The sequence below is a fragment of the Salvelinus fontinalis genome, chromosome 7, assembly GCF_029448725.1.
Source record: "Salvelinus fontinalis isolate EN_2023a chromosome 7, ASM2944872v1, whole genome shotgun sequence".
Classification (NCBI taxonomy): Eukaryota; Metazoa; Chordata; class Actinopteri; order Salmoniformes; family Salmonidae; genus Salvelinus; species Salvelinus fontinalis.
In genome coordinates, this window is record NC_074671.1 from 68,190,960 (window position 1) to 68,204,623 (window position 13,664).

The following is a 13,664-nucleotide window of genomic DNA, read 5'->3' on the forward strand; positions in this document are numbered from 1 at the left end:
CAGTGGGTTAACTGGTCTAGGAACAGTGGGTTAACAGGTCTAGGAACAGTGGGTTAACAGGTCTAGGAACAGTGGGTTATAGGGGCAGAACGACAGATTTGTACCTTGTCAGCTCGGGGATTCGATCTTGCAACCTTTCGGTTACTAGTCCAACGCTCTAACCACTAGGCGACCTGCCGCCCCGATGTTCACTGTCCGTATTTAGAATACAGAGATTTAAACGCTCAACACCTGGTGCTTTTTTATTCACAAACATTAAACAGTTTAGAGGGTAATTTCCTTTCATACGAGGCCCCTTTATACATTAGTGAGTAATACAATTAGCATCCCTGCTTCCAAAGTCAACCAACCGCCGAGTTTTAGTGACGTGCTGGGATGATCAACATGTGAGAAGTGCTTTTTCTAACACTTGTATGAGCTACTAATATTTCACACATCTCAAATATTTATTTGTCTCCCTCTACCTCCCTCTACCTCCCTCTACCTCCCTCTACCTCCCTCTACCTCCCTCTACCTCCCTCTACCTCCCTCTACCTCCCTCTACCTCCCTCTACCTCCCTCTACCTCCCTCTACCTCCCTCTACCTCCCTCTACCTCCCTCTACCTCCCTCTACCTCCCTCTACCTCCCTCTACCTCCCTCTACCTCCCTCTACCTCCCTCTACCTCCCTCTACCTCCCTCTACCAGACATCTCCCCCCAGAAAATACAAAATAAATCTCAATAACATATTTCAACAAAACAAAGAATACGATCTAACTTTTTTTTTTTTAAGATAAGAGATAGTCTACAAAGAAAAACACAAAAGAGAAGTATGTCAAATACAATACTCACATTTATTAGATTCATTTAATAGAGGCTCATTTATCAATTTACTTCGTCAACAAGAAAAACAAATCCCAAAAGTACAATTGTGATTTAAAACTCCCTATAGCTCTTAACTACACGTCTCCAGTTATTCTTGTGGATAGCCAGCGATTGCATATTAAAAGCTACGGGACAAGTACAGTAGTTAATTAACGAGGAAGAACACCAAAACTGAATCTTAGAGACACAGGGCGTGTGGACAAGTACAGTAGTTAATTAACGAGGATTACACCAAAACTGAATCTTAGAGACACAGGGCGTGTGGACAAGTACAGTAGTTAATTAACGAGGAAGAACACCAAAACTGAATCTTAGAGACACAGGGTGTGTCCCAAACGGCACCCTATTCCCTATATAGTGCACTACTTTAGACCAGGGCCCTATAGAACCCTATAGAACCCTATTCCCTATATAGTGCACTACTTTAGACCAGGGCCCTTTAGAACCCTATTCCCTATATAGTGCACTACTTTAGACCAGAGGCCTATAGAACCCTATTCCCTATATAGTGCACTACTTTAGACCAGAGGCCTATGGGTCGTAGTGCACTATGTAGGGAATAGAAAGCCATTTGAGTCACAGCCAATAGGAAGCCATTTGAGTCACAGCCAATAGTATAAATCGGTGCATTGTTCCCTAAAAAGGTCAACCAGCTCTAAATACGGTCAACACGAGGTCATAGTCAAGATGTCCACCGTCGTGTTCGAGGGTGTTGTTGTCGTCGTCTCTTCCTCAATCTGCTGCAATGCATTCTGGTCACAGGGAGGTGGCGAGGTGGGCTGAAAAGTCAAAAAAAAGAACATCTGACTATGTCTGATCTAATAAGTAAATCTTAAAATGTAGTAATGACCCGTCATCTAATTACAGAGTATTAGGACTTCCAAAAATGACAGTCCCGCCCTTCTCTAAATAGACATTCATCATATTCACGTCAGGTATGTTCTCATTAAAAAGGTGCAGTGACAGAGCAGGGGGATCAGTAGAACGACTAACAGAGTAAAATGGACTTGGATACATGGAGGGGTGGAGGGAGATTCTTATTGGACTACTGTATGTCCTGTATAAATGACTTACACTTGAGTCGGATATAGCAGGTGTCACAGTAAGGCTTCCCGTTACTGATTCTGATCTGGGCTCTGACCTCCGACCCTCCAAGTCGGCACCTGCAGTCCACACACTGGGGGAGAGGAGAAGATGGACTGTGAATCAGGAGAATCAACGAAAACACTGACTGTGATTAGCTTCATTCCACCAGTGATTATCCAGCAACCCGCTGTAAACAAAGAGGTGCATGTTAGCCCTACCACCGTGGAGAGAGAGTTAGCGTCACCAGCCCTCCCACCGTGGAGAGAGAGTTAGCATTACCAGCCCTACCACCGTGGAGAGTTAGCATTACCAGCCCTACCACCATGGAGAGAGAGTTAGCATTACCAGCCCTACCACCATGGAGAGAGAGTTAGCATTACCTGCCCTACCACCGTGGAGAGTTAGCATTACCAGCCCTACCACCATGGAGAGTGAGTTAGCATTACCAGCCCTACCACCATGGAGAGAGAGTTAGCATTACCAGCCCTACCACCATGGAGAGAGAGTTAGCATTACCTGCCCTACCACCGTGGAGTTAGCATTACCAGCCCTACCACCATGGAGAGAGAGTTAGCATTACCAGCCCTACCACCATGGAGTGTTAAGAGGGTGAGGCAGGGAGAAAACAAGGAAAACCAAAGAAAGGTGACACCTCATGGATTCCTGTAAGACGTCAACAACCCTCCATACAGTTAGAACAGACAGTGAGCAAAAGCAGGACATGAATTCTGTCATGGAAGAAGATAAGTAGGTGAAGCCAGTCAGTCTGCTACAGTGCCCAGGTGAAGCCAGCCAGTCAGTCAGTCAGCTACAGGGCCCAGGTGAAGCCAGCCAGTCAGTCTGCTACAGGGCCCAGGTGAAGCCAGTCAGTCAGTCAGTCAGTCTGCTACAGGGCCCAGGTGAAGCCAGCCAGTCAGTCTGCTACAGGGCCCAGGTGAAGCCAGTCAGTCAGTCTGCTACAGTGCCCAGCCAGTCAGTCTGCTACAGGGCCCAGGTGAAGCCAGTCAGTCAGTCTGCTACAGTGCCCAGGTGAAGCCAGTCAGTCAGTCTGCTACAGGGCCCAGTAAGTCAGTCAGTCAGTCTGCTACAGGGCCCAGTAAGTCAGTCTGCTACAGGGCCCATTAGCTCATGCTGTGAAGGGTCATTGAGTGTGCTGACAGGTTTGTAGAGGACCTCTCCTCCAACCAGGTGAATGAGGTCCAGACTCTCACCTGGAAACAGGCCAGGTGGAAGCAGAGGTTCAGGGTCTCAATGACCATGGCAGCCCCTCTGCCCATAGGACACACACACACTGAACACACCTGACGAGAAGTCAGCACTCTGCAGAGAGAGAGGGATCAGGAACACACAGTAAGAAACAAACAGGATGAGAGAGGGAGATCACAGAGAGACTGATCCATAAGGTCTGGGGGTAAGATGAGAGAGATCACAGAGAGACTGATCCATAAGGTCTGGGGGTAAGATGAGAGAGATCACAGAGAGACTGATCCACAAGGTCTGGGGGTAAGATGAGAGAGATCACAGAGAGACTGATCCACAAGGTCTGGGGGAAGGTCCATTGAAAATGTGTCCTCCTACAAATGCATTGGTGTGTGGCTGGACGATGAGCTACAAGTTAAACCAGGAAGATAAACAGAAATTGGGTTTTTATTTTTGCATAAAGTCCCTTCTGTCTAATGTGTTATGAGGACTTATTGTTTAAGCATGAAGCCCGTTCTCTGTTCATCATGCATCCATCCTCGTTACTAATGCTAAGTCACCCCTCATTCTCCTCTCTGGGATCAGACTGTTCATCATGCATCCATCCTCGTTGCTAAGTCACCCCTCATTCTCCTCTCTGGGATCAGACTGTTCATCGTGCATCCATCCTCGTTACTAATGCTAAGTCACCCCTCATTCTCCTCTCTGGGATCAGACTGTTCTCTGTTCATCATGCATCCATCCTCGTTACTAATGCTAAGTCACCCCTCATTCTCCTCTCTGGGATCAGACTGTTCTCTGTTCACCATGCATCCATCCTCGTTACTAATGCTAAGTCACCCCTCATTCTCCTCTCTGGGATCAGACTGTTCATCATGCATCCATGCTCGTTACTAATGCTAAGTCACCCCTCATTCTCCTCTCTGGGATCAGACTGTTCATCATGCATCCATCCTCGTTACTAATGCTAAGTCACCCCTCATTCTCCTCTCTGGGATCAGACTGTTCACCATGCATCCATCCTCGTTACTAATGCTAAGTCACCCCTCATTCTCCTCTCTGGGATCAGACTGTTCTCTGTTCATCATGCATCCATCCTCGTTACTAATGCTAAGTCACCCCTCATTCTCCTCTCTGGGATAAGACTGTTCTCTGTTCATCATGCATCCATCCTCGTTACTAATGCTAAGTCACCCCTCATTCTCCTCTCTGGGATCAGACTGTTCATCATGCATCCATCCTCGTTGCTAATGCTAAGTCACCCCTCATTCTCCTCTCTGGGATCAGACTGTTCATCATGCATCCATCCTCGTTGCTAAGTCACCCCTCATTCTCCTCTCTGGGATCAGACTGTTCATCATGCATCCATCCTCGTTGCTAAGTCACCCCTCATTCTCCTCTCTGGGATCAGACTGTTCATCATGCATCCATCCTCGTTACTAAGTCACCCCTCATTCTCCTCTCTGGGATCAGACTGTTCATCATGCATCCATCCTCGTTACTAAGTCACCCCTCATTCTCCTCTCTGGGATCAGACTGTTCTCTGTTCATCATGCATCCATCCTCGTTACTAATGCTAAGTCACCCCTCATTCTCCTCTCTGGGATCAGACTGTTCATCATGCATCCATCCTCGTTACTAATGCTAAGTCACCCCTCATTCTCCTCTCTGGGATCAGACTGTTCTCTGTTCATCATGCATCCATCCTCGTTACTAATGCTAAGTCACCCCTCATTCTCCTCTCTGGGATCAGACTGTTCTCTGTTCATCATGCATCCATCCTCGTTACTAATGCTAAGTCACCCCTCATTCTCCTCTCTGGGATCAGACTGTTCATCATGCATCCATCCTCGTTACTAAGTCACCCCTCATTCTCCTCTCTGGGATCAGACTGTTCATCATGCATCCATCCTCGTTGCTAAGTCACCCCTCATTCTCCTCTCTGGGATCAGACTGTTCATCATGCATCCATCCTCGTTACTAAGTCACCCCTCATTCTCCTCTCTGGGATCAGACTGTTCATCATGCATCCATCCTCGTTACTAATGCTAAGTCACCCCTCATTCTCCTCTCTGGGATCAGACTGTTCATCATGCATCCATCCTCGTTGCTAATGCTAAGTCACCCCTCATTCTCCTCTCTGGGATCAGACTGTTCATCATGCATCCATCCTCGTTACTAATGCTAAGTCACCCCTCATTCTCCTCTCTGGGATCAGACTGTTCATCATGCATCCATCCTCGTTACTAATGCTAAGTCACCCCTCATTCTCCTCTCTGGGATCAGACTGTTCATCATGCATCCATCCTCGTTACTAATGCTAAGTCACCCCTCATTCTCCTCTCTGGGATCAGACTGTTCTCTGTTCATCATGCATCCATCCTCGTTACTAATGCTAAGTCACCCCTCATTCTCCTCTCTGGGATCAGACTGTTCTCTGTTCATCATGCATCCATCCTCGTTACTAATGCTAAGTCACCCCTCATTCTCCTCTCTGGGATCAGACTGTTCATCATGCATCCATCCTCGTTACTAAGTCACCCCTCATTCTCCTCTCTGGGATCAGACTGTTCATCATGCATCCATCCTCGTTGCTAATGCTAAGTCACCCCTCATTCTCCTCTCTGGGATCAGACTGTTCATCATGCATCCATCCTCGTTACTAATGCTAAGTCACCCCTCATTCTCCTCTCTGGGATCAGACTGTTCACCATGCATCCATCCTCATTACTAATGCTAAGTCACCCCTCATTCTCCTCTCTGGGATCAGACTGTATGAGGAGACTACAGCACTGGAACTTAACATTTTGTTACGTTACAGCCTTATTCTAAAATGGATTAAATGATTTCTTCCTCAATCTAAACACAAGACCCCATAATGACATCACAAGACCCCATAATGACATCACAAGACCCCATCATGACATCACAAGACCCCATAATGACATCACAAGACCCCATCATGACAAAGTGAACAATTTTTTAGGTATATTACATAAGTATTCAGACCCTTTACTATGAGACTCTACATTGAGCTCAGGTGCATCCTGTTTCCATTGATCATCATCATTGAGATGTTTCAAGAACTTGATTGGAGTCCACCTGTGGTAAATTAAATTGATTGGACATGATTTGGAAAGGAACACACCTGTCTATATAAGGTCAGAGCAAAAAACAAGCCATGATGTCGAAGGAATTGTCCGTAGAGCTCTGAGACAGGATTGTGTCGAGGCACAGATCTGGGGAAGGGTACCAAAACATTTCTGCAGCATTGAAGGTCCCCAAGAACACAGTGACCTCCATCATTCTGAAATGGAAGAAGTTTGGAACCACCAAGACTCTTCCTAGAGCTGGCCGACAGGCCAAACTGAGCAATCAGGGGAGAAGGGCCTTGGTCAGGGAGGTGACCAAGAACCCGATGGTCACACTGAATGAGCTCCAGAGTTACTCTGTGGAGCTGGGAGAACCTTCCAGAAGGACAACCATCTCTGCAGCACTCCAACAATCAGGCCTTTATGGTAGAGTGGCCAGACGGAAGCCATTCCTCAGTAAAAGGCACATGACAGCCCATTTGGAGTTTGCCAAAAGGCACCTAAAGACTCTCAGACCATGAGAAACAAGATTCTCTGGTCTGATGAAACCAAGATTGAACTCTTTGGCCTGAATGCCAAGCGTCACGTCTGGAGGAAACCTGGCACCATCCCTACGATGAAGCATGGTGGTGGAGGAATCATGCCGTGGGGATGTTTTTCAGCGGCAGGGACTGGGAGACTACTCTGTTCATCTTTCCCTCGATCCTGGCTAAAGTACAGAGAGATCCTTCTTGAAAATCTGCTCCAAAATGGGGTGAAAGTTCACACCGCCAAGACAACGCAGCAGTGGCTTCGGGACAGCTCTCTTGTCATACCCAAGAAGACTCGAGGCTGTAATCGCTGCCAACGATGCTTCAACAAAGTACTGAGTAAAGGGTCTGAAAACTTATGTAAATATATATATTTTCTTAATAAACGTGCAAAAAATGTCTGTCATTTTGGGGTATTGTGTGTAGATTAATGAGGGGAAAAAATTAATACATTTTTGAACAAGTCTGTAATGTAACAAAGTCATGGGATCTGAATACTTTCAGAATTAACTGTACATTTTAAAACATACAACACACAGCGCAAGTCCTAATTGGTCCATTACCGGTCGTGCTGCTGTGAGACGGGTCGTGATTGGCCGGTGGCGGGTTCCTCTCCGGTGTTGGGTGGGGTGGAAGACGTGCTGAAGGGGCGGGGCCAGGTAGGGCTGTGTTTCTGGGTCCCGTTGGAGTAACCCCCCAGGGCCCCACCCATGCTGTGCCGGGAGGAGGGGGGGTGGTACGGGGCGGAGAAACCCAGGGAGGAGTGGGGGCGTTGGGGGTTAGAGAGCAGGGAGGAAGAGGAGGGAAGGTTGTCCAGAGAGTCGTACCTGCCGAAAGGTCAGATGGAGAGGTCAGATAACAGGTCACGTAGAGAGAGAGGGGTACGTTCCAAATGGCACACCCCCTCCTACCTCATTGGCCCTCGCCGGTTAACCCCCCCCCCCCCCCCCCACCACCTCTTACTTCCTCATTGGCCCTCGCCGGTTAACCCCCCCCCCCCACCTCTTACTTCCTCATTGGCCCTCGCCGGTTAATGGATTGACACCACCCCCCCCTCCTACCTCCTCATTGGCCCTCGCCGGTTAACACCCCCCACCTCTTCATTGGCCCTCGCCGGTTAACCCCCCCCCCCCCCACCTCTTACTTCCTCATTGGCCCTCGCCGGTTAATGGATTGACACCACCCCCCCCTCCTACCTCCTCATTGGCCCTCGCCGGTTAACCCCCCCCACCTCTTCATTGGCCCTCGCCGGTTAACCCCCCCCCCCCCCACCTGTTACTTCCTCATTGGCCCTCGCCGGTTAATGGATTGACACCACCCCCCCCTCCTACCTCTTCATTGGCCCTCGCCGGTTAACCCCCCCCCCCCCCCCCCACCTCTTACTTCCTCATTGGCCCTCGCCGGTTAATGGATTGACACCACCCCCCCCTCATACCTCCTCATTGGCCCTCGCCGGTTAACGGGTTGCCTCCTACCTCCTCATTGGCCCTCGCCGGTTAACGGGTTGACACCCACCCCCCCTCCTACCTCCACATTGGCCCTCGCCGGTTAACTGGTTGCCTCCCACCCCCCCTCCTACCTCCACATTGGCCCTCGCCGGTTAACTGGTTGCCTCCCACCCCCCCCTACCTCCTCATTGGCCCTCGCCGGTTAAGGGGTTGACACCCCCCCCGCCCCCCCCCTCATTGGCCCTCGCCGGTTAACGGGTTGCCTCCTACCTCCTCATTGGCCCTCGCCGGTTAAGGGGTTGACACCACCCCCCCCCCCTCCTACCTCCTCATTGGCCCTCGCCGGTTAACGGGTTGCCTCCTACCTCCTCATTGGCCCTCGCCGGTTAAGGGGTTGACACCCACCCCCCCCTCATACCTCCTCATTGGCCCTCGCCGGTTAACGGGTTGCCTCCTACCTCCTCATTGGCCCTCACCGGTTAACGGGTTGCCTCCTACCTCCTCATTGGCCCTCACCGGTTAAGGGGTTGCCTCCTACCTCCTCATTGGCCCTCGCCGGTTAGTTGGTTGTTTGTTGTCAGAGGTGGAGCGTTGTCGTATCCAGCTGTTGTCGATCAGCAGAGCCGTCCTCTTCCTCATCTCCTCCAGGATCTGTTGCCTCTCAGCCTCTACTACCGACATGCTCTGACCAGGCTTCCTCCTAGCGACCTCCCCGGTACCGCCTAACAACCAACCAGAGAGCAGAGTAACGACAGTATAACCAATCAGATCATAGTTACTACAGCAAGACCAATAAAGAAGGACAGTCATTTGAGCATTGTCCAATGAGTGAAGAATATTATTCCAACAGGACCAATAGGTGAAAACAAACCCCTCTATTACAATATAGAAAGGTGAGGACAGTCATTACCCTCCCCAGTCTCCCTGGGCCTCGGCTAAATGAGAGGACCGGTTAGAGTCATTACCCACCCCTCCCCCGTCTCCCTGGGCCTCGGCTAAATGAGAGGACCGGTTAGATTTGACCAACGTGGTGTAAAGTGCATCAAGGCTGGGTTTGGAATGGGGAGACCACTCATTAAACAGAGGGACAGTCAACAGTAGAGGCTGACCTTTCACCTCCTGTCTGTGGAAACCCTCCAACGACGGGAAGGACTTGGATTTCATCCTGATCAACAAACACATAAGTCAGTCAGGTTATACAAGACAACACCCTGCAGTACTCACACAACACCCTGCAGTACTCACACATCACCCTGCAGTACTCACACATCACCCTGCAGTACTCACACATCACCCTGCAGTACTCACACATACAAACACTGAGCACAACTAGTCATACCAGCATCAAGGTGATTGACATACAAATATCACCACATGATTCATTGACAGTTTACCATCGCAAAGGTGCACTCCCAAGCCCCCTAGCTGGGTGAAACCATAGCAGTCTCTAGTACTGACTGACCTGTCAGCTATAGATAGCTGGGTGAAACCATAGCAGTCCCCAGACCTGGACGCAGAGGCAGCAGAGGAGGCAGCCAGGGCAAGAAGACAGAGGGCAGGGCGAGAAGACAGAGGGCAGGGCGAGAAGACAGAGGGCAGGGCGAGAAGACAGAGGGCAGGGCGAGAAGACAGAGGGCAGGGCGAGAAGACAGAGGGCAGGGCGAGAAGACAGAGGGCAGGGCGAGAAGACAGAGGGCAGGGCGAGAAGACAGAGGGCAGGGCGAGAAGACAGAGGGCAGGGCGAGAAGACAGAGGGCAGGGCGAGAAGACAGAGGGCAGGGCGAGAAGACAGGACAATCACAGCAGAGTCAATTTGCAGACGTACAATGTGGGATTGTTTGACAGCAGCCAGCAAGTTGTGACTGACTGGTCCACAAATCACCTTGAATTCATAAACTAGTCATTATTTGTAGATAAGTCAGTCACAATTGACCCACAATGCATCAAGGATTTGGTTCTCTTGAACAGGGCCGTTGTGCCACTGGGCAGAGGGATGCCTTTAAACATCACCACTAGAACTAAATAACAAAGATGTGGTCTCACCAGTTATCTCCTTCTGCCAGGCCATCCGTCTCTTCTTCCAGGCTCCTCCCTTCTTGAGGATGAGGCTCCTCCCTTCTTCCCCCGTCGAAAACGTCTTCCTTCTTTTGATTGGATGCCACACGGGCAACAGGGGGCATGGGCTGGCTCAAGACTGGCTGAGGACTGGCAAGGCGAGCGATCCCGTCGGTCATCTCTCCTGAGCTCTCCATGTTCGGTGTGGATGATTTGACACAAGGGACTACATTTCCCACGATGCCTCTGGACGGTAGAGGATCAGGGGTCACCTCAGCCTGCCTGTATCCCTCCACCCCTGCCTCCTCCTGGGCCTGCTGCCACTCAGCATCCAGCCTCTTCTGGTCCTGCCGGTACTTCTCCTGTACAACATCGCAACAAGACAAGTAAACTGTCCAATCAGCATTCTCAGACTACAGGTAAGTTTAGCCCAGAATTGGCACGTTTTATCATAACAGACACGGGCACGAACTGTTCCAATGGAAGCAGTTCCACGCTGAATCACTGAAGAGAAAGAGCAGTGGTATTTACTCAGTGTGGGTTCCAGGCTAAGAGGGCTGTATGTCTTCCTGACCTGCAGTGGTATTTACTCAGTGTGGGTTCCAGGCTAAGAGGGCTGTATGTCTTCCTGACCTGCAGTGGTATTTACTCAGTGTGGGATCCAGGCTAAGTGGGCTGTATGTCTTCCTGACCTGCAGTGGTATTTACTCAGTGTGGGATCCAGGCTAAGAGGGCTGTATGTCTTCCTGACCTGCAGTGGTATTTACTCAGTGTGGGATCCAGGCTAAGTGGGCTGTATGTCTTCCTGACCTGCAGTGGTATTTACTCAGTGTGGGTTCCAGGCTAAGAGGGCTGTATGTCTTCCTGAACTCCAGTGGTATTTACTCAGTGTGGGTTCCAGGCTAAGAGGGCTGTATGTCTTCCTGAACTGCAGTGGTATTTACTCAGTGTGGGTTCCAGGCTAAGAGGGCTGTATGTCTTCCTGAACTGCAGTGGTATTTACTCAGTGTGGGTTCCAGGCTAAGTGGGCTGTATGTCATCCTGACCTGTAGGAGACACTCCTGCTCCTCCTGCCACTTCTCCTGCCGCCTCCTCTCTTCCTCGGGGTCCCAGGACCAACTGGAGGGGGAGGTGCTGAGGGACGGCACCTGGAGCTGGTGGACAACCCAGAATATTACCATTCACACACCCCCCACCCCCAATACTCAGTCACAACACACACAACCTTTAAGAGCCACTGTTCCCCCATCTTGTTCCTGTGACTTACATCAGATATTGCAGACGCCGATCCTCCTAACAGAGAGAGAGAGAGAGAGAGGGAAGAAAGAGTGTGTTAACAGTCAGCCAATGTGAGAATAAATATTTCCCCAAATCGGGCTCACTTATATCACCCCATTTATCATCATTCTATTTATGAATCAGAGAGCACTGCAAACCAAGGACCCCACAGAGCCTTCTGGGTGAATCAGAGAGCACTGCAAACCAAGGACCCCACAGAGCCTTCTGGATGAATCAGAGCACTGCAAACCAAGGACCCCAACAGAGCCTTCTGGATGAATCAGAGCACTGCAAACCAAGGACCCAACAGAGCCTTCTGGATGAATCAGAGAGCACTGCAAACCAAGGACCCCAACAGAACCTTCTGGATGAATCAGAGCACTGCAAACCAAGGACCCAACAGAGCCTTCTGGATGAATCAGAGAGCACTGCAAACCAAGGACCCCAACAGAACCTTCTGGATGAATCAGAGAGCACTGCAAACCAAGGACCCAACAGAGCCTTCTGGATGAATCAGAGCACTGCAAACCAAGGACCCCAACAGAACCTTCTGGATGAATCAGAGCACTGCAAACCAAGGACCCAATAGAGCCTTCTGGATGAATCAGAGCACTGCAAACCAAGGACCCCAACAGAACCTTCTGGATGAATCAGAGCACTGCAAACCAAGGACCCAATAGAGCACTGCAAACCAAGGACCCAATAGAGCCTTCTGGATGAATCATCAGAGCATGATCTCAAACCACAGCTCCAATCAGCTGACATTCACACACACTGACTAGGTAGTAATCAACGAATCACAGAGCTGCCTGGGAGAGATGGTCCAGATACTGAGCACAGCACACACACACTCACCACATAGGTAGACCATAGTGCTGACTCCTGGTGAAGCTGAGCACACACACACTCACCACATAGGTAGACCATAGAGCTGACTCCTGGTGAAGCTGAGCACACACACACTCACCACATAGGTAGACCATAGAGCTGACTCCTGGTGAAGCTGAGCACACACACACTCACCACATAGGTAGACCATAGAGCTGACTCCTGGTGAAGCTGAACGCACACACACACACCACATAGGTAGACCATAGTGCTGACTCCTGGTGAAGCTGAACGCACACACACACACCACATAGGTAGACCATAGTGCTGACTCCTGGTGAAGCTGAACACACACACACTCACCACATAGGTAGACCATAGAGCTGACTCCTGGTGAAGCTGAACACACACACACTCACCACATAGGTAGACCATAGTGCTGACTCCTGGTGAAGCTGAGCACACACACACTCACCACATAGGTAGACCATAGAGCTGACTCCTGGTGAAGCTGAGGGGAAAGATCTGTGTTATGACACTACCAGTGGCCCACTCCGGTAACAGAGCGGGTAACCGGGAGAGGTCCGTCTCCCACGGTAACCGGGAGAGGTCCGTCTCCCACGGTAACCGGGAGAGGTATATGTGACCAACTAAAGCTTCTCTGTATTCCCAGTCATATGAAATCCATCGATTAGGGACTAATGAATTTGATTTCCTTATATGAACTAACATCAGTAAAATCGTTGTGTTCAATATATATGAGCAGCAGAATCGAGGCCAAACAAGCGGCGCCAGCGTTGAGCTATTTCAGCCACAAAGCAAAACGCAAAGACGGCTTAATGACTAATTTAATATAAACCAACACAAGCCCCAGCCAACACCTACAAAGCCTGGCGACAGACATCGACTGTTACCAAACCAACACAAGCCCCAGCCAACACCTACAAAGCCTGGCGACAGACATCGACTGTTACCAAACCAACACAAGCCCCAGCCAACACCTACAAAGCCTGGCGACAGACATCGACTGTTACCAAACCAACACAAGCCCCAGCCAACACCTACAAAGCCTGGCGACAGACATCGACTGTTACCAAACCAACACAAGCCCCAGCCAACACCTACAAAGCCTGGCGACAGACATCGACTGTTACCAAACCAACACAAGCCCCAGCCAACACCTACAAAGCCTGGCGACAGACATCGACTGTTACCAAACCAACACAAGCCCCAGCCAACACCTACAAAGCCTGGCGACAGACATCGACTGTTACCAAACCAA

At 50.0% G+C, this 13,664-nt stretch overlaps 1 protein-coding gene across 4 annotated transcripts in view; it reads right to left on the bottom strand.

The window, feature by feature from the left end:
- Positions 1-815: 815 nt before the first annotated feature.
- LOC129860031 (LIM domain only protein 7-like) overlaps positions 816-13,664 on the bottom strand; it is a 54,563-nt gene continuing 41,714 nt past the window's right edge. For 3 of the 4 annotated variants that reach the window (XM_055930356.1, XM_055930359.1, XM_055930358.1), the window contains 10 exons: positions 11,544-11,569; positions 11,323-11,430; positions 10,265-10,638; positions 9,684-9,728; positions 9,331-9,386; positions 8,760-8,943; positions 7,337-7,600; positions 3,163-3,271; positions 1,940-2,042; positions 816-1,644 (listed from right to left, as the gene is read on the bottom strand). In XM_055930356.1, coding sequence (XP_055786331.1) covers positions 1,622-1,644; positions 1,940-2,042; positions 3,163-3,271; positions 7,337-7,600; positions 8,760-8,943; positions 9,331-9,386; positions 9,684-9,728; positions 10,265-10,638; positions 11,323-11,430; positions 11,544-11,569 — 1,292 coding nt within the window. In that variant the 3' untranslated portion in view covers positions 816-1,621. The remainder of the gene's footprint in view (positions 1,645-1,939; positions 2,043-3,162; positions 3,272-7,336; positions 7,601-8,759; positions 8,944-9,330; positions 9,387-9,683; positions 9,729-10,264; positions 10,639-11,322; positions 11,431-11,543; positions 11,570-13,664) is intronic. The other variant, XM_055930357.1, reaches the window with a different exon arrangement.